This window comes from Camelus ferus, chromosome 20 (assembly GCF_009834535.1).
Source record: "Camelus ferus isolate YT-003-E chromosome 20, BCGSAC_Cfer_1.0, whole genome shotgun sequence".
Lineage (NCBI taxonomy): Eukaryota > Metazoa > Chordata > Mammalia > Artiodactyla > Camelidae > Camelus > Camelus ferus.
Window position 1 is genome coordinate 13754060 of NC_045715.1, and position 21051 is coordinate 13775110.

Here is a 21051-nt window from a genome sequence, read left to right on the forward strand (position 1 = left end):
AAAACGGAGATAGGATCCCTAAGCGTAACTCCAAACCAATCGAATCAAAGTGTCTGAGGACCGGGACCCTGGGGTCTGTTCGTAACCAAATACCTGTTGAGGCATCTATTCCCTGCGTAACCCCAAGATCTCTTGCTTTTTAAGATACTTGAATTTCTAAGAACAGGGAGAGAAGGAGACAAAGCACCACCATATTTTTGCCAGTAATTTGGGGGATTCTCATAGGAGGCTTGGATGACTCTGGGGTTTATCTTCCCCCCATTTCTAACATCTACTGCATTGCTCTCTTAGTCTGTCCTCTTCTCTCCTCCCAGTGCCAGCCCAAACCAGAGCCAAGCCCCCCTCTTTAAGATGGAAAGCGTCTCTAGCTCTGGTGGGAAGAGAGGGACATCCCAGGACAGCCCAGCAATTCTCCCCCTTCCTATCCTCCGGAGTACCCCCGATTGGTCTTCCCTCTAGGAACACGCCATCTCAGGTTGCAAGCTTCTGCCGCCTCGTCCTTCTGCTCCCGAGTAGGTCTGGGTAACTCCCTCGAAGTTCTGTTCACTTTTTCCAGCAAAGAAGTTTGCCCCCACAACATACATCAGGTACCAAAAGTCTAGGCCAACCTTTGCATATTTCAAAGCACATTATGCACATTAGAGAAGAGGTCTTTTTAGCAACCCAGGCACTGACAGGATGCCTTCTCTAGAAGAGAGTCAAATGATTTGGTATCGTTCCCACCTCACCAGTTTGCTCCTTGCCCTGACCTGCCGAGGGTAAGAGCAAAGCACGGTTTCCATCCCCCCGGTTGATGGGATTCCTGCCGCGGGCAGTCCGCAATCTGTTGTCAACGGCACCTCCATTTCCCCACCCCTGCCCACTGAACAAGCTCCCCGAGGGACAGGGCCAGCCCATCTGCATTTGGAAACCACCGGACCAGGGGAGTTGTAGAGCTGCTTTCAGCCCTAAAGTCCTTTGTTAAAGTGCTTCTGCACCAGGAGGCGAGGTGGACTGAGTGGCTTGGATCCCGGTCTGGCTCTCTGGCTAACACGCTGGATGACCTCGGGCAAGTCACTCAGTCTCTGAGCCTTGGCTTCCACGTGTGCAAAAACAGGATATTAACAGCAGGTTCCCAGACTGTATTAGGTAATGTGAAAGGAATCGCCAGTAACCGCTAGTTCTCTGCCCAGTGCGTGAGAGGTAGCCTTACACAAGCTGAGGGACTTAGACAAAGCTCAGGTGGGCTGGCCCTTCTCTCAGCCAGTATCTTGCCTCTTGGACCTCATGACATCATTCACTGAGCCTGAAACCTTCACTGAAGATCCTTCCAGAACGGGGGCCCAGCCACCCCACTACCTCTATGGGCAACAGTGAGCAAAGCCTGCTCCTCTGGGCGGCTTCTGTATTCACTGGTACTGCTTTGTTGCAAAGTCAGCATCCAGTTTCAGAACAAGGGCAGGCTTAACGTCACCTGGTCAGGAGGTTGGCGAGCAGTGATGGGGCAGTGCTGGGTAACCTCCGGGCACTGTGACATGAGGTAGCTCCAAACTTACAGGATGGGTGTTCTGAACGCTGGATTCCCTGGGGCGCTCCTGCAGCAGGTGCTCTGATCTTGTCTTTCTGGTCACGCTGAGCTCTTTGAGGGCAGAGAACGGGTCTTTAGCATCTTTTACCTAACAGAATGCCAGACCTATTCCGGACATGACGTTTGCTAAATAAGTGAATGCGTGAATTAATGGATGGACAGACCGGGGTAGGGTTTCAGATTATTTTAGCTCAACATCACTAATCATCAGGGAAATACATAGAGTATTTTAGATTTGGCCTTTTTGAAAACAAAACCATAAAATGTATTTCTTTTCAGCAAAGCTCATCAACCCAACAGATACGTATTACTGCATATGATATTTAGGACAATAGGAACTCTGAGGCAGTAAGAACAGACCCAATCTTCTGTCTAAACTTTGGTCCTAGATTGAAATTTTCTTCTATTGCTGAATGTTCCCAGGGGAAAAAGGTACTCATCTCTCTTCCATGTATTGTCCTGTCAGTATTGAATAAGGCTTCTTAATACGAAAAGTGTCCCCCAGGACCTAGCACTGCCTGACATACAAACTTTATAAGCCCGGGTCCCCCGGGCTGGACTTGTACTCCGTCGTGTAACAAGTAACTGATTCTAGGCGGTCCCTAAAGGGGCCAATGGTCCCTGTCTGCCCAGGACTAAGGGGTTTGGCAGAGTCCCGGCAAAGCAGGACTGCTGGTCACCCTCGCGACCACCTCCCTTCTCACCATCAGAGTTCTTCTCTCAGAAATGAGGGTACTTAAATACAGTGAAGCCCAGACATAAATCACACTGCAAGTTCCAAGATTTCACTATGATAAGGAATATTCTACACAGTCCACACCAATGGTGATCATACCATTTTTGCTGGCACACAAGATGTGTACTTTCCTTGGTCTTGCAACCTCAAGGTATTGCTGTTGGAGGTGGACCCTGGCGGATTTCAGGCACCTACGTCTCTCCCCCCGTCCACCATCTAATATTCCTCCTGGGATAGTGAAGCTGGGTTAAATTGGGGTGAGCCTCCTACACTGGCCCAGATGGGCTACTTCTTAACTTCCATTGCCTCCCCAGGGACCAGAGCTCAGGTTCCAGCACTTCTGCCCCAGCATCAGGACAGGTGCGTCATGTCCCATGTCGTTGACCAAAGAGAAGCACCAGCAGGGTACCTCAGGGAAAGGCCCACGGTCAGCAGCTTTCTTGGGACGGCCTGGGGTTCAGCTCTCAGCTCGACCACTGAGTCTGTCTGTGGGGGAGCTGGCAAACATCCTCCCGATTCTGTTTCTTCATCTGTAGAAAGGGCTTAAATCCTACCTGCACTGTTAGGGATGAAGATCAGACGTCAAACCCCAAACCCAAACCATCCAAAGTACAAACTGAACATATGATGCTCAACGTTTAAGTAAAACCTTAATATTGTTCACATTTGTTAAAATACACACACACACACACACACACACAGATATATACACACACTTCAGAATGGCAAGTCTCTATGTACACAAACCAAAAGCAGTTCTTCTCAGAAATATTTCCTTTATATAGAAACGCAGCATTCATTTAGTAAGAAACTAATTTTTTTACCATTTCATTTGATGTGAACAAATTCTTTCCTGCCAAGGTATGTGACTGAGGGAACAACCTGGTGGCATGTACTTTACTATCATTATTATTATTAATTTGCCACAACATTTAATATGTTTCCTTCTCCTACATCGAATATCACCCAACAGAAGTTCCCAAAAGGAGCCACAGCACATTCATTACAAAGATAGAAAAGAAAACTGTCTTTCAAGTTCTGCTTTCCGATAGGATGAGTCAACTAAAACAAAGTCAGATTTAATCGGCTGTGAAACTGAAAAAAAAAAAGGGGGGGGGGGGAACCAGCCCGAACATACATCATGGCCGTGGTCATCAACATGTCTCTGTGAAGTGAGAGGAGAAAAGAACAGTATCTGCCTCTTCTTCCCAAGCTTCAGTGTAACTTTTAAGAAAAATTATTTTTAAAAAGACATGGTGCTGCCTCGGTGCAAAATTTGGGTGTTTGCTCGGCGCCATCCCTGGGCACGCAGAAGGCGCGAACGCAAAGGAAAACACCTGGAAAACAGCAGCCCCTCTCCAACTCCTGGGAGACGTGGACAGGGGACCTTCTGATTTCCAATCCTGGCTCATTTAAGGAGCAAAAGAAGGGTTTCATCCCTGGGGGAAAAAAAACACAGCCAACTTCAGGACGCATGCCTGACCTTCAGTCCATCCAAACATCCGTTCACGGTCAGTCCTCCTGGCTCGTCAAGTTTTCTGTATTCTGGAAACTTCCCGCAACGCAATCCCTCCCCGGCAGTCTTCTGAGTGTAGTTACTGTGTTTGAAAACAGTGATGTCGCCAGTCAAAGGACCTGGGGCTCCCCGGGAAATAACCATCTCTGGGTATGTTCTGGCAGACAAGGCACCTTGGCTTCACCTTCTAACCTCTGGAGTAGACGTCCAGGTTTCCAACATCCAGATTTCAGTGGCTGGAAGTCATGCTGGAAAAGCAGAGACCCAGCTGCCCAGAATGCACTGTCCCTGCCATTCTGGCACATTCTTCCCTACCCCACCCCACTCACATGTCCTACAAAATATTAAAACAAATCAACTGGACGTCGCTGATTTAACGGTACAAAAAGGCTTTATAAAAATACTCCCTGCCCTTAAGAAACGAAAACAAAAAAGATGCATGTAAACATGGCCTCTAAGTCCCCGGAGAACTCTGGAGTCTCTCCATCTCATCTGTTCAAAGATTTGCAGTCTTATGCGCTCAGCTTTTTTTTTTTAGAGGTATCAATCTGTTTTTTTCTTATTAACAGAGTTCAGAGTCTGAGACCGCCTTTGACCATGAGCTTGTGGTTTCATTGGCAGGAACAGGATGATCAGGAGACTGATGATGTGTAAGTAAAAGTACATGGATCTAGGAACAAATACACACACAAATTACATTTCACACAAGGATACATGTGGGAAACGTCACATGAAGCAATGACATCATCTGCAGTCTGGAGCAAGTGAAGACTCTGCCCTTGGCACTGGTAGACCTGACTGCCCTCGGGCTTGTCTTGATCCATTCCACAGAGAACTCCCTTGGGTGGGTGAGCGGGCCCGGGAAGGACCGAACCCACAAAGCTGGGCAGAGCAAATCAACCAGCCCGTCCGCAGATAGACGCGTGGCACTGTCCCACTGACATAATGAGCATATGGAGAGAATTAACCCCAACAGCTAGAAAGCCACCATATTAAAAGCCTAAGGAGACATGGAATGCAATTCAAACCCTGCACTCTGTTCCCGAGACACAAATGCAACTGTACTGCAGCCAAGGTGTGCACCACTCAAGTGTCGGGGTTCTTGTGTACATTATGTGCCCAAAGAATCTAGATTTTGAATGCCTACTCCATAACGCAAAATCATTTTCCATCCAAACTAATAAGAAACAAGCTTTGCTTCTGAGGTTTGTAGGTTTTATAAGTGTGATATTAGGCACAATCTGGATACTCAATAAATACTGTACATCTCAATGCACGTAAGTAATGAGAAAACATTGCATTCGTACAACTGTTCTATATCCATTTAGAAAAACTGAATTTACACTTTTTCCACTCACCAACTGACCTCTGTATCATTCCCCAGCTTCTACGATCATAAGGTGTGGTCTACAGAACGTCAAGAGCTCTAGCAAAAGCAAACATTTCTTCTTTCAATAAACACTTACTACCTAGGATGTACGAAGCATTAAACCAGCATCTACAGAAAGTGCAAAGTCCCCGCCCCTTTCTCCAAGGAATGGAATGGTAGCAACGTAACCAGCAGAGGGGTCAACAGCCCCAGGTAAGTGATCATCTGATGTACTGTTTAGACCAGGACGTTACTGAGAGTGAAAGACATGCCTACAGTCAGACACGCTGGCTCAACAAGGGTAAACCAGGACTCTCACAGGCACGCTCCAGGCATAGGCAACTCCAGCTTTCAAAGTCTCTCCTAAAATATACTTTGTTCTTGCCTTTTGCCTTAATCTTTTACATATGGCCAAATCTACACTGGAGCAATTACGTTAGATTAAAGTCAAATATTTTGGGAGTCCAGGGGAAAAAATTCAGCCCCCCAGGAAGGTTTACTAACCTATTCTGACATTCCATACTGCTCTCAAATTTTAAGGACTATTTCGTCTTCTTCTTATGGAAGAACTCAGCTAGCATTTACAGAGAGCATGCCAGGACTAAACTAGGTACTCCAGATACACAGATGAAGAAAGCTTAGTTCCTACTCTAAAGGAGTTTTTTGCTATTTACAAAAGTTCCTACACAAACTCTAACATTCTTATACTTTGAAGTTAATAAAATGTTATCTAGTTAAATTCACAGGAAGGTTCTGCTCTGGACTGAATGTGTTCTGCCCCAAATTCTTATGTTGAAGCCCTGACTTCTCATGTGATGCTATGTGGAGAACTAGCCTTTGGGAGGAATTTGGTTTAGATGAGGCCTTGAAGGTGGTGGTGGGGGGCTCATGATAGTATTAGTGCCCTTATTAGAAAATAAACGTAAATCAGAGTGTGAGCTGTCTCTGTCCCTCACCCCATCTCTTTCGCATCCCTCTCTACGTGAGGACACAGTGAGAAGGCAGCCTTCTGCAAGCCAGGAAGAGTGCTCTCACCAGAAGCCAAACCTGCCAGCACCTTGATCTCAGACTTCCCAGCCTCCACGACTGTGAGAAGTACATGTCTGTTGTTTAAATCACCCCATCTACAGTATGTAGTCCTACCAGCCCAAGCTAAGACAAGTTCTTTCATAATACATTTAAATGTTTACTTGGGGCTCATTTGCAACTTAAGGGGAAAAAAATTAGGCTAAGAAATTTAAAGCTGGGATTTGAAGTCACGATAGACTGGAAAGTGACTAGACGGCAAAATGAAGCCCACCTGACATTTAAATGTCAAGCAGGAAAGGATACCAGGAGAGATAGATTTGCATACAACTGCCATTTATTGCATTACTGAATAGCCCTTAGGGAGGGGCAGATCTGGAATGCAACCAACCTACCTTTACTTTCATTTCTTTTGTTAGTCAGTGATTATCTTGAGAGTCTTAAAAAAAACCCTTTTTTTAAAAAGATTCAGAAAACACCTTTAGAGGCAATCTGTAATAATGGGCAACATATGGCTATTAAAATTAGATACAATTGAAAATTCAGTTCCTTAGTCACACTAGCCACATTTATGTCCACACACACTGGTGGCCAATGTATTTGACAGCATTTTGGTCACTGTAGAAACTTCTATTGGACAGATCTGATCTAGATAGGGAATTTAAACTATATACATAAGCAACTATGAAAATGAGATAACACACTAGGTTGAACTATTTGAAATTGACAAAAGTGACCGAAGTGTCAATTTCACCCTGTTAAACAAAGGTGTTTTTTAAAAAATAAACATTTTAGATTGTCTTTCAAAAGAAATGGAAGTCTACAAGAGAGTGATTTGGATTGATAATGATTTGATTCTTTCCCTAGAGCCCCTGCCTAAGTGTAAAAATGCTTAGTTGGTTAAACACAATGCACATGATCATAAAAAAAAAAAAAAATCACCCCGTCATGTGATTCACCAAGTAGTAATAGTCTTCCAAAATAGCTTCTCCTAGAGAAATTTTTAGTAACTGCACTACTGCTCTTGCTGTTTAAAGGAACTTTGCATCTGAAACTCGGGTCTTGCTGTGAGAGTTTTGCTAAATTACTCACCTTCTCTGAGCCTCCACTTCCATACATGATAAACAGTGAAACTGATACCTATCCTTCTCTCTTCTCAGCTCACTACCTTCTACCTTGAATTAATTCTTTATTCTGCCCACATGTGTTTCTTGGGTCTTCAGTGCACAGGGCCTCCTCCTATCATGAGGGGGCGTATCTATGCTGCTCCCTGTGTCTGGGATGACCCACAGGGCTCCATCCACCACACCCACCATGCCTGCTTCAAACTCCCATCATGCAGCCTCCAGGATTTAGCGAAATGTGACTTTCACCCAAGTTGGCTTCCTGTTCCCTGCTCACATAAATCTTTGTACCATTCAAAGTATGATCCTAGTGGATATTTACAAATATGTCAGTTATTTCCGGTCGCTTCCATCAAGCTACCCACTCTGTGGAAGCAGGGGTGATTTCTGTCTTTTGCTCCCCCATCTACCCCCAGATTCTAGGATACTGCCCAGCATCCTGTAGGTATTGAGTGGTATTGCATTGAATGCAGGCATTTCTGGTATAATGTAATCCATATAATTCCTTAAAAAAAACTCAACATCTGGCAATATCATGTGCTAAAATACCAGGGCTGGGGTGGGTTTTTTGTCGTTGTTTCTTTTTTTTTTTTTTTTTTTGGTCTCTCTCTAGTTCTTGTTTAATTATTAGTCTGCATAGTGACAGATTTTCCAAACATTGGAGGAAGCCTCATTCCGCTTGCTTAAGGAATGCAAGTCAATGTGTTTCAATGCCTGTTATGAAAAAAAAAAAAAAAAAGTGCCTCCCTAAAAAAATCTGGTTTAACATAACACAGTTTCTATTTCACTTTGTTCCGTTTCTTTACAAAATACTCATCTCGGGGTTGAGGTCTAGCTCAGTGGAGGGCACATGCTTAGCATGCACAAGGTTCTAGGTTCAATCCCCGGTACCTCCACTAACAACAACAAAACAAAAAAATCACTAAATAAAACAATCATCTCCTCACCATCAGTAGCAGCGCTCTCTCTCCCCTAGACGGGGGAGGGCGTGGAGGAGGTTGGGTGCCTCAAACGAAAAAGTGAGGAGGAGGGCTCAGGGTTACAAGTTAGAAGCAGACAACTCAAAATCTACAAGACTCTGTAACCAGAGTGCCTCACAAAGACAGTTAGTACCAAAGCCAAACCCTTGGACAGCCTAGGCCGATCTCGCAACTGGGCTGAAAGGCTGCTTCAGGGAGCATTAAAATGTACAAGGTGATGAAGGGCAACGCGGACTGGAGGGCACCAAGACAAGGGAAAGGACATGGAGCTGTGAGCAGGTGGGGGCGCTGGAAGGAGGGCGCCGAGGAGGTACCATCAAGATGGAGCCAGGGGCGGGGGCGCCTCTCTGGGGAAGGCACCCAGGGAAGGGTGCTTGATTTTCTCCAGATAGAGCTGAGGGGACTCAGGGCTCCTTCTTCTGTAGCAGCTGAACTGAGGGCTTTTTTTTACTGAGGCTTATAATTCTTTTTCCACCATTCTGGCAACCTTTGCCTAGAAAAATGTGTGTCTAAACCAGCCCACTTCCATGTTACACTGACACAGAACTCCCACGCCCTAACTGTATTACAGAAACAGACTTTGTTGATGAGTGTTGCATAGTTCCCTCTATCTTCTTTTCCTATAACCTGAAAAAAATCCCCCCACTACTAGACACTGATACCTGGACTGGGTTGTGAAGGTTTCTTTGATCACCCCTGACCAGTGCGTCCAATCCTGGACGTACAAATAAGGCATGTTTGTCCTGTTTATTTCTAAGCCACTTTTCTGACGGTAGTTGTGTCCCATACTTAATCTACAGAAGTCCCCACAAATCGGTCAGTAAGACAAGTTAGTATTTATCGAGTGCAGACTACATGCCAGACCTTGGGACTGAGCCCTGGACACATCTGCCTTGCCCAATCCTAACAGAGGTGCTTTGAAATGAATGCTATTCTTACCCTCATTTTACAGTTGAGAAGACACAGGTAACGAGGTTAATAATGTGCCAGGGGTCACAGAACCATTTCTCCAAGAGTAGAGAAATGCAGCGAATTCCACAAGAGTGAAACAATAAAAGCAAGCAAGGATAGGGGTGCAGTTTATCTGGAGGGCTGGTGTTTGAGTATGAGGGCCAGACACCCTTTTCCTAAAGGCCTCTTGTCTGCGGTGCGACCCCCAGGCCCCACCCTCAATGCTGCATCCTACTCTCCTCCACCATGTACAAGGGCGCCCCCACAGGCACTTGCTGGAACTGCCATCTCAGGGGAGCACAAAGCCCTCTGCTGGACCATCAGATCAGTGCCCAGCCCCCGCCCAGGTCTGCCCTGCACTCAGAATGCCCCACAGCCTAATCCCAGCAAAAAGAGGCAAGGCCAGTGAACTTACCTGCTGTTGGTCATTTAGACACATCCCTTCCAAAGTCCCTGCCCTAAGCATCCCTGACTTGTGTGAGGCGCAGCTGAAGGGCTCCCAGTCAACTCTGCTCATCTGCACAATGGCCTGTTAGTGTCTCAGCACAGCCACTTCCTCCTAATGCTTTCTCTAGACGTTTTCACACCAAAACCATGCACAGCAATTGTCAGTACAGGTCCATTTCCCTTCGCCCACTCCCAAGTCAAACACAGAACACACGTTGACCACACAGTGGTCAGGAACAACGGAAACTTACTTGTATAAGCTGATGGTCGGTTCAACGGCCAGCAGAACGAAGGGTGCGACCGTGTAGGAGACGGCCAGCTGTGTGGCAGCCCAGGTGCCCGTGTCATAGACAGCCTTGAGGGCTTTCGAAGAAAGGAAGTAATGTCTGTAGTTGTTCCTCATCTGCGCTCCACGGAAGTCGCCAGGGAAGGGGTGGGAGGGCGGGTTAGGAAAAAAAAAAAAAAACTTTTACTCCATGCATGCAGGCAGTATACCTCAGGGACACAGGGGATAAAGGATACCAGCCATCTGACTTCTATTTTCAACTAAAAATACCATTATGGTTTTCTTATCATAGAAAAGGTACACGTTCACTGTAGAAAAATTTTTAAAGACCAACTAAGCAAAGTCAGATATTTTTTTAAACATCTCCCAACAAAAAGTACTGTTTAAAAACTTGGCACATATCCTTCCAAGTCTTCTTCTGTTCATATATATCCATATTTATATTTTCAATAGCCTGTTTTCACTTAGTAACATAGGATTTTTTTCCATATCAGTAAATATTAAACTAAAATTAAACAATTTTAATTAGAGAAAAGTTAGTCTCCTGCCCCCGCTACTGTAAGCACTTGTGACCATACACCCTTGTAGAAAAGTCTCTGCGCTGTTTCCCAATTATTCCTTTGAGTAACAGTAATAACTATAATAATAAGAGCAGGTACCATTTACTGAGTGCTCACTGTGTGCCAAGCCTCTGGCTCAGGCTTTACAGGTATCACCTCTTGATTCCCCCAAGTCTGTCATGTAAGCATCATGATGTCCATTTTACAGACAAACAGAATTCTCAGATGGAAAACGCTGGGTCAAAGAATACACTCATTTGTAGGTCTTCCGACACATGGAACTAGATTTGGCTCCAGAAAGAGGCCTAATTTCCAGCACCAAGGGCAGCATTGAAACAATGGCTCTTAGAGGTGGGACAGCCTCAAAGCCGAAGGGCTTCCGAGGGCTGCCTGGGATGCTAAGGGCCCCTCCTGAGCTCTGAGTTCCTCAGACAGAGGCTAGAGGTCCATCCCTGGGCCGTACTGGGACGCACGTAAGAGATTTTATTAGGTAACTTCCTGGGCCTGACACACTTCATGACTGTTGGAGTTCATTCTCCTTTCAGGAAAAAAAAAAAAAAAAAAAAAAGGAAATACTGTACTATCAACCTTCTCCTCTCCATCCCCCCAACTCATTTGTGAAAAACATCTCCAGGTCACCCAAGAGAAGGGCTTTACATAAATCAATGCTTTTAAGGCCCGTTGAGATCAACTGAACTAAAGACATTTTAAAAATAATACTCTGAATATGTTTACAAAATGCTGGCTTTTGTTTCTTAAGTTTATCCTCCTGGTTTTTAGTTTTATGATCCAAGGTGGTATATGAATGGGAGAAAAAACATCTTCACTGGTTTCAATGCACAAATACATACACTATACGAAGTGTGCTAAGCAGACTGAATAGTCATCAATTATTCATCTTGTTCACACATGTATTCCAACAAACCTTCATCTAATGAAAATAAGAATTTCATGGTGGGGGGGGACTTTAGTTCACTGTGGTAGCCCCAGCACCTACTGGCACATAGTAGTGCTCCTGAAATAATAGGAGATGGATTCAAGAATGAGTGCACAGTTATGCTGGAGCTCCCAAATCCACATCTAAAACACAGTCCAACAAAGTTCATTAAAAGCTCTTGGCCCCTGAATAAGGAAAGCCACAATCATTGTCAAATGTTGAAATGAAATAAAATACAAGCGTTTGTATTTGACAATTAGAATACGCGGAATTGTAATTACTTATACGCATGTTCATCTCATTCTTGGAGGGCAGGCATCGTCTGTAGTCTATTACTATCATTGCTCTACAGCCAGCAAATGTTAGGAACAGCCTAGGAACCACTGAAGGCCACCCGAAAAAGCTGGAGAACCAAATTTATAACATTCAACAAGGACTTTACACAAACTAATTTAACTCGATCAGGCATGAGAGGTTAGAGCAGTCTCCAACGGGCCAGTTCCTGGGGCTGCAATTTTCCTGGCTGCTCAGAGTCTGAATTATTTCTAGGTGCAGGATAATGAAATGAGAAATTAGAGTGTAAGCAAAATGAAGTCTTACATTAATCAACAATCATCATCACCTGTAATTAGTAGGCTGCGTTTACAGCCTTTAATGATTAAAAATGTTTTCATCTCTTAAGGTACTAAACATTGCTCCTAAAAGTCCTTTTGTGTTGCAAACACCCTCTGTAAGCAATACAAAAATAAAACGGCTAACCATTTTATGGCCAGAAGTTCCCGTATATTGAAGTATTTGCTTTCATGGGAAGACTTCCGTTGTATGATTTTTCAAAACATCGCTCCCACCCCAACCCCGACTCCTGCTGGGACCTAGAAGATGACACGCATCCAGGCATCCAGTTACTAAGGAAAAGACATCACCACTAGAGGAAGCTTACCGTCCTGGCTGCTAGTGTGACGAGGATTCCAGTTAAGAAGGTGAAATAGTATCCAGGGTAGACACCATGCCACAAGGCAGACAGGATGAAGGTGAGCACTGTGGGGTACCAGGGAACCCGCTCATAGCACACTCTGTGAAGGGAGGAAGGTACACTGAGCCACAGGCCGAACATACCAGGAACTTCCACCTACACCTGCATCTCTGTGGATCAGAGCATGCAAGCATCACCTGGTCCCCTGACTGATAATCCAAGCAGCCTTGAACTTATTAAACACTACCAGATAGGCCATTCATAGTTCAACCTTTTGGGGAGATGCATGAATCTTTAATCTCCTTAGAACTAAATGATCTGGACCCCATCACACAATATCTAATAAAAGGTCCCAACGAGAGCTCCTGCCTTATAGAAGCTTATTCCACCAATGGCCTGATCTACCAGGAATACCTATGGATAAGTGCATGCCGCTGGCACTAAAAATTTTAGAATCAGGATAAGGGTCTTTAAAAGCAGATATCCACATTTAGTTGAAATTAATTTACTTCTCCAAGCTGGCCCCAATGCCATCTAACTACTCAGCATTGCAACCTTTTTGTCTCTCTTGGCAATGACTCCAGCACAAAATCAATGTGTCCATTATATGACCTTTTCAGTTCTCATGGCATCCACTGGATTCCAGTCCACGAATTTGCCTTTAAGAGTGAGGACATCGTGAGGATATAGAAATGTCAGCAAAAACCCTGGAGATCGTCGGCTTCTTGGTTGTTTATTAAAGTGACAGGAGACTTCCTCCCAAATTCAGTTTATGAATTGCCAGTAGCCCTGTTAAGGAGCCACCACATGGCTTCCTCAGTGAGAGGACCCAGGTAAAGGATAAAATAGAAACCCCAACAGTTAACACTAACCCAGCCTAGACGGCTGTCAAAAGTTACCAAGTTAAATCCAAACTAAGGATCCTGGCTCTCTCTTCATGGGAAGAAAGTGAATCTGAGGAAGGAAACACAGGTCGGGACCCCATTTGTAATGTTTCTTTTTGAAACAAGAGTTAGTTTGCATGGGCATTTCTTTCTTACCCTCTATCTTTTTGTCTGAATAAAATATTTCATTTTCTAGAATAGTTTAAAAAAATTTTTTCATCTTTTATGTGCACGCACGCTTGTTCAGTCATCAAAGAACATAAACTGCCAGTGGGGACTGTAGGACTCTTATACACTGGAATTACTCAATGTACAGAACAGAGTTTTAGGCAAAAACAATCTGCAAAATTAACAGCAATGACATTAAGGGCAAGTTTTCAAAAACTGCATGTTCAGGTCACTTGCCTGAGTCGACTTTGTTGGGCTCATGATACATCGTCTCTTCTTTTACCCCAATGTTTTAACCTACGAAAAGCGCTACTTCTCAGAAACAGTAGAATCTACAGCCTAATATCTTTACACTCACCTGGCGCTCATAGGATGGGAACGCTTACTACCTAGAAACTGCCGCCTCAAGGATAGCATGTCATTAGTTCCAAATTAAGGATTGTTTTAAATTTCCGAACGTGTAGAAAAACAAGAAGAGAAATAGCAACAAAATACCAAGTTGAAAAGCATGAACACTGCGGGCACCATAAAGCTTTCGATACTAGGGATTAACAGCAACCCTCAGTGATCTGACGCTGGCAGTGACCCTCGCTGCCATCTGAGCAAGAGGGTCTCCTGCAGACAAGAGGCAGCACACATCACAGAGGCGAAGAGCTTGGCTCTGGAGACAGACTGGGCTAGTATCGATCACTCGTTCGCTGTGTGACTTTGGGCAAGTTACGTAACCTCTCTGTGCCTCGCTTGCCTCATCTACAAAATGGGGATAGTAACTACCAACATCTCATGGGATTGATATGAGAATGAAATGGGTACCTGGTACACAATAATGGCAGTATTAAATGTTTGATACATTAACAGAAATACGCTACGTTGTGACCTTCTCAATTCACTGTATTTCTGCTCTCTCATTTACACAGCATAGACGTTCATACCAAACAAAAGTGTCAGACGGCATTACTGCTGGCAGATGGCCACTGTTTACCTAATGATGCCCATCCAAGCCATGAGTAATGAGGTCACTGGTGTGTTTCTTACCGCTTCAGCCAAGAAGCTGTCTGAATATTCCAGTTGTCTACGTACATTTTGAAACTCGTGGCAGTCTGGAAGGGAGAAAAATAGCACCTATCATTAGCTTTAAAAACACCCCGAGAAATGGAAAGTCCTCCCCAGAATTTCCCTCGTGGCAGATTAGATGGGCTCTTTCTATAATGATGACTGAGTCGAGAGGAGACAGTAAAATTTCCCCGTGTTTCTAACATCTACTTTGCAACTAAAACTTGGCTTGCAAAGTCTCCATTTTTCTTAAAAGCTATTTTCAAATTATAGGACAACTGAAGGAATGTTCTGTGTGTTTTCCTTCCATTCTGGTTCAACAAAAACTTTTCAGTCATCTGAATTTTAAAACTAAGTACTCTAAAATGGGATTTGCCACAGGAAGGGTTTAATCATGTGAATTTAGCGCCTTTACGGAGACAGTCTGAATTTAACTGTCATCTTTGCACGGACGTGGCCGTCTGTAAACTAGGTCAGTTTTGTGAAGTTAGTCTACAAAACAGCTACAGAGGTTCAAAGGCTTCCAACTGCATCTGGAATAATAAGAGATTTTATGCATGAAGGAGTCACAAGACAAAAGAAAACAAAGAAACACTGCCCAGCTGGCAAGGATGCAGGTGATTCAACCACTGAGGAAGGGAGATCCCAAAATTAGCCATCAATGGGGCTTTCTCATTCAAAATAAAAAAAGACTTATCAGAGGCTGAAGCAAACATCCAAGAACAGAATTCCTCATGAACGTGGTAGGAAGTGCAAATGCCACTTTTTTCTGTTTTCTGTTTCAACCGTAAGAAAACCTTAGGCTACACTTTGGCTTAATCTGTTACGTTTGGAAGGGAGGGAGAGAGAACAGACTGATGACAGATTTTTGTATTATGAGTTTTTAATTTCAAGACCCTAAGGAGTTTTATCCGTCCATGTCTTCTACGGCTAATAAAATGCTATACACACAGCTTCGAGGTGCCTTAACTAAATCAGACTCCCTCGGTTTTCTTTAGCTCCCTGCTCTGTATCAACTTCATTGGAAAAAGCAAACTTTCTTCTTCTGGTTTTCTTTTATAATAAAGACATAACTCAGCCCTTTACCCAGAACACACGCCCACAGTGAGAGGACTCTGTCTTCCGGTGCACAGTCGAGGGGCCAAGTGGGCAGCCCAAGGTCAAGGGGAACCACTCTGAAGGACCCTTGCCCACAGCACTCCACAGCAGCCGGCTGTGGTCCACGAGTTTTGAGGGAGAGAATTTTAGTGGGAAAAAGGAAAATCGTACTATATTGCTCTCTCTCTGGCATCATCCATATAGGAAAAAAAAAGAAGCTTGTGCATTATTTACGCTGCTTTTCCAAAAATGAAAAAGGTTGCTCTGGGGGCTGGAGCTTGTCCATTCAACATGAAGAGATGTCCCAGGCATCAAGAAGGTGGAGGGTGTGTCCCCCATGTCTCCTTGTAGCCTAGTTTCCACCTAATATGGGTGGCAGGTGGTCGTCCCCACATCCCGGGTTTTCTATTGTACATACACAGTCCCCCTCTGCCCGGACTCCCTGGTGGCACTCTGCCTGCCCCGTGGTGGGTGGAGAACCATCACCAACAGCAACCATGCGTCACCTGGCTAGAGAACCCGCACTTCTGTAATGTGGAGAATCCGGCCCTTACCCCCCCCCCCCAGCTGCAAGGAGGAAGTGGTTCAAGACTTGGCATTCTTTTCAGCCCCAAGGGATGGCCATGCCAAGGAAACCAAGAAGGATGTAGCCCCAAAGAGACCACCTCTAGTGATGGAGCCATGGAGAACGGTAGTGCCAAAGCAAAGCCAGCAAAAGAGAAAAGCCACACTGACTCTGGTAGCCTAAAAGGATGGTGACCATTCTTAAAAGCGAATGCATGCTAAATGTTTCCAAAGGAGCCACAGAGAACACGTGTGATGGTGAACTGTAACTACAACTGCTAGTCTGTATTCTTGACCGAGGAGAGCAGAAAGTGAGCAAGAGAAAACGACATCTGTACTTTTCGAGTTGATAGAGTAAGAATGGAAGGAACAGAAAGATTTGCCTGGCTATTTTTCAAATCTGTGTGTGTGTGTATCATTATGACCTGGACCATGAATACTGCCAAGAAACTAGGTATCTCAAAAATAAAAAAAAAAAAGAAAAAGATCCTGAGATAAAAAGTGTCTGGGAGGCTGCTGGACCTGATACTCCCCGAGAGCAGCTTTTCCTGGGACACTGATAATGAACTCTGGGTACCACACTCAAAGCAAACCATTTGCTTTGTTCACCATGACAGCCTGATTTAAAAGCATGATTAACTCACCTCAATCTTCCAGATGTTTAGGTTAGAAAGTAGATCCCAACAGAAATTTCCATTCTTATCCACTCCACTGAAGCCAAAGCCAGCTGCGTTATTCACTGCATCAGCTATGGTTTTTAAAACAACACATTAGGATATAGAACAAAAGTCACATGGCTGCTTTAAAGGACACTACACATCTGTCTAGCTTTAAGATGAAGACAGGCGGTTGTTTCCTTGGAAAAGAAACAAACAAAAAAATTGTGAAGGACCTGGTACCATGATGGAATGGAGTTCTGGCTCTTTGGAGACCTCAACTTTTATTCCTTCACGAGCATCTAGTGAGCACCTGCTAAGTAAGAAGAAAGATGCCAGATGCTCACAGAATGCAAGATGAGAAAAAGAGCAATGAAGGAACAAAACAAAGAAATGGGACAATTTAGTGACCAACTTGATAGAAGAGGAAAGAGAAAGGTAAAAATACACAGAAGCTCAGAAGCAGAGACCAGAAGATCCAGGGGCCCCCATCCAAGAGCTGTCATTAAAGATGGCTGGACACAGGCTGACAGACAGCATTTCATCAGGAGGAGAACCAGCTCTGAAAGAAAATGGAGCTCATTCTGGACGTGTGAAGCATGACAAGCCACTAGGATTGCAGTGGAGGTGGTTAAGACACAGAAGAACTTAGAACCCGGGAAAAAGAACAGAGCTAGAGATGTGAATCTGGGGCCAGCTGCCACAGAGGCCACGTGTGGACACAGTCACCAAAGCCATCCTACCTCAAAGTCAGTCTAAAAGCCTCACTTCCATCATTATTTCACTTCCATAAACTCTAAGAAAGTGTCCCCCAGCCGTATTTCATTTCTAATCAATTCCTTAATGAAATTTTTTATAATCAAAGAGGTCTGATGAAATCAGCATGCTTGCATTATGAGGCCAAGAGGCTAACTTTCTCTTTCCATTTGTCTTCTTTTCAGCTCATTCTGTTATTTTCATAAAAAAAATAATTAATCAAACTAATGAAGCCATAACACTGTCAAGTCTTAGGTCTGGGGGAGATTTCAGAGAAAAGTTTCTTTCCTGTGGCTCCATGCATTCAGTTTTTATGGGCGTTCATGTCCAACTCACGTCAGATTCCTGCAGGGCTACTCTGAAGAAAAGCCACCTGTTCTAAGTCTGGCTCCCTTACTCTTGGCAGAGTTGATGATTTCATCTTGCTTATCTTATGCTTGGCTTCACTGTAAAATGATCTGGTTTCTTTTAGAAGAAAGAAGGAAAAGTACTGAGTTCTGATACGTCTTTTCTCCCAAGCTGACTGAAAGGAAACTCAGTGGAAAAGTTGAACAAAGCCAGGACAGGATGTTTCTGTGAAGAAACTGACAGTTTTCAGTGTGTGGCCACAAATGGTGAATGACAGACATAAACTAAACCAGGAGAAGATGAGCTCTTGAGGTCTGTGCTGACAACTAAAACCAGGGCTGGACTGACCATGCGGGACCAGCAGAGCAACCCCAGGACCTTCCCCCATCTCCAGCCTCAGATCTGCCTCACCTGGTCAGATCTAAAAAAAAAAAAGCAAAAAAAGCAAAAAAAACTTTTTTGGTGCTTACTATCTCCCCAGGAATCTACAAAGCATTGCATGGACATTTCTCATTCAATGCTCACAATGGTGTGAAGATGATGAGGAAGAGTGGGGGAGGGGCAGGGCTCCCGGGTCCCTAGCTCCACTTGGGAACGGGGTCAGTTCATGGCCAAGGGAGAGTTGTCTAACTTCTAGAAACCTTTTCTCTTGAGCAGAAAATGGATATAATAACGGTACCTATTTTAAAAGGATGTTGAAAGGATTAAACCAAGTTGAGTACACGTAGCGTGCACAGCACAGGGACTGGCCCAGGTCAGCACTCGGAAAGGTTAGCTGCCATTATTATTATTATTATTATTATTATTATTATTATTATTATTATTATTATTATTATTATTATTATTATTATTATTATTATTAGTGGTGGTGTTGTTATTACCACCGCCCCAATCTTGCTCCTAAGAGGACTAAAGCTCAGTAGTGATGTTAACATGAAGATCACTCAGCGGGTCGACAACGCCAGAATCTGAAGACTAGCCCTCATTCCACAGCCGTCAGAGAGGGGGACGATGGAGAACCAGAAGCGGCAACTCTCAGAACCACCGCATCTGACAACGTGAGAACTCCTGCCGCCCCTTCAGCACATTCTGCTACTGTGTATCCAGGACTGGGTTTTGCCTTAGGGATTCTCCGTCCAAAGCTGTCTGCTCGCATTCTGCATGGCTCTAACATATTACTGAAGATAAATTAATTTGGACACCCGTATTTTAGAATCTGTGATCTTGAGAACACAGCCTGGGCTAAAACTGACCACACTAACTAGTACTAATTAGTAGGAGAGGAACAATCAGCCTTATGCCTTAAGTTCAGAGAAAATAGCCATATTCTTTTTTTCAGGTTTTTTTGGGGAGGGGTGGGGAGTATATTCTTTCAATAGAAATAGAACCAGAACTAGGCTTACACAGTGCAGCTTCACTGAGATGCATCAGGAGGCCAGCTATAGGATTAAATTTATAATTATGTATAATTAGTACATCAATTATAGGTAAACGGTGTTTTAAGGAGATGGATAAAACAATTACTCGGTTAAGCAGCTTAAATATTCCCTGTTGCACTCTTCACTGCTTCTTTATTCATAAAGGATACAAAGGTTAATTTCGGGCCAGCCCATGCAATCTAAACTAAAACCAACTTCAAATTGAGGCCACGCAAATTAATGAACTGTTTCTATGGGAGCTACCCTAAACAATACAGAAATGGGAGGAGGGGGGCAAAGAAAAGACAAAGAGGTAAGTCCATGAGAGAGCTATCCACAGAAAGGGCTACTTCTGTACTCCAGGTACCTGGGCTCATTCCCCAAGTGGCATGGTGATGCCAGACACCCCCTCCCACCCAGATACCCGCCAGCACGACCCGCCTCGTGTTAGACTTTGCCTATGAGACCATGGAATGGCCTTTCTTTCCACCTTAAATCAGGAGCTGATTTAGTCCAGAAGCCAGCCCTTAAGCCCTGGGGTACAGAATGCGGGAGCGGGAAGGGGAGCGGGGAAGGAAAAGGAGGCTGAGTGAAGAAGCAGAGGGTGGTGAAGGAGTGAGAGAGTCTCTGTTACACTTACACACACACACACACAGTTTAGAGCAAAGCAAAAATGCTACTTCACATAGAGAAACATGCCCGCTATTCCAAGTAGGGTTCCATCCAGAGCAGGTGTAATGCCTACCTACTAAGGAAATTAGTTTTAAATAATAGAGCATCTGCAGAAAAAGGAATCAGATACCAGGAGACTCCGGGAGCCTCCCCCAGGGGCCAGTCCATGTACATCCTCTCCTCTGTGATCCTGCCACTGGGACAGCCCGGGACGCCTGTCGCCTGGTTGGTGGGCTCACCTGTGTTGCCACACAGGGGAACAATCTTGAGGACTGAGATGTCTCACCTCTGAGTTCCCCACAGCACAGAGCCTGGCAATCAAAACTCCCTGAATTAAACTGAATGTGACCAGAAACAATTTCCCACGTGGCGAATTTTAGAAAAGCTCTCAGTCTCTCTCTGATCAAGTGTTACACAAACACTGCCCTGGACTGAACTTACCTCTGAACATTTCAACCTTTAAAAATAATTTGGGTGGGTGCATGGGTACAGCTCAGTGGTGTAGTGCCTGCTTAGCATGCACGAGGTCCTGGGTTCAATCCCCAGTACTGCCACTTAAAAAATAAAGAACTAAGTAAGCCTAAAAATAATTTGGACCAGGAACAGGGGAGAAAGAGACATGGGGAGTTATGACTTTAATGAACAGTTTCTGTTTCAGGTAATAGAAAAAGTTCTTGAGATGGATGGTGGTGATGGTTACACAACACTATGAATGAACCTAACGCCATTAAATTGTCCACTATAGACGGTTAAAATGGAAAATTTTATGTCATGTATATTTTACCACAATAAAAAAGTAGCTGGTGAAAAAAACAATTTAGTAGCTACAAACTTGATTTTAGGGCTAAAAAACTGGGAGCATGAAACGAGAGAAGAGGAACTCAGTTAAGTGCCCTGCCCTCGCTGATGGAATATGGACTAGGCGCTAGGAACCGAGTCCAACAATCTATCAGACTTAATGG

At 44.3% G+C, this 21051-nt stretch overlaps 1 protein-coding gene across 1 annotated transcript in view; it reads right to left on the reverse strand.

Moving 5' to 3' along the window:
* Positions 1-3062: 3062 nt before the first annotated feature.
* The window catches only part of MBOAT1 (membrane bound O-acyltransferase domain containing 1), a 75564-nt gene continuing 57575 nt past the window's right edge, over positions 3063-21051 (reverse strand). Inside the window, exons 9-13 of the mRNA XM_006182223.3 lie at positions 16884-16987; positions 14560-14624; positions 12440-12572; positions 9968-10119; positions 3063-4489 (exon numbers count right to left, since the gene is read on the reverse strand). Coding sequence (XP_006182285.1) covers positions 4363-4489; positions 9968-10119; positions 12440-12572; positions 14560-14624; positions 16884-16987 — 581 coding nt within the window. The 3' untranslated portion in view covers positions 3063-4362. The remainder of the gene's footprint in view (positions 4490-9967; positions 10120-12439; positions 12573-14559; positions 14625-16883; positions 16988-21051) is intronic.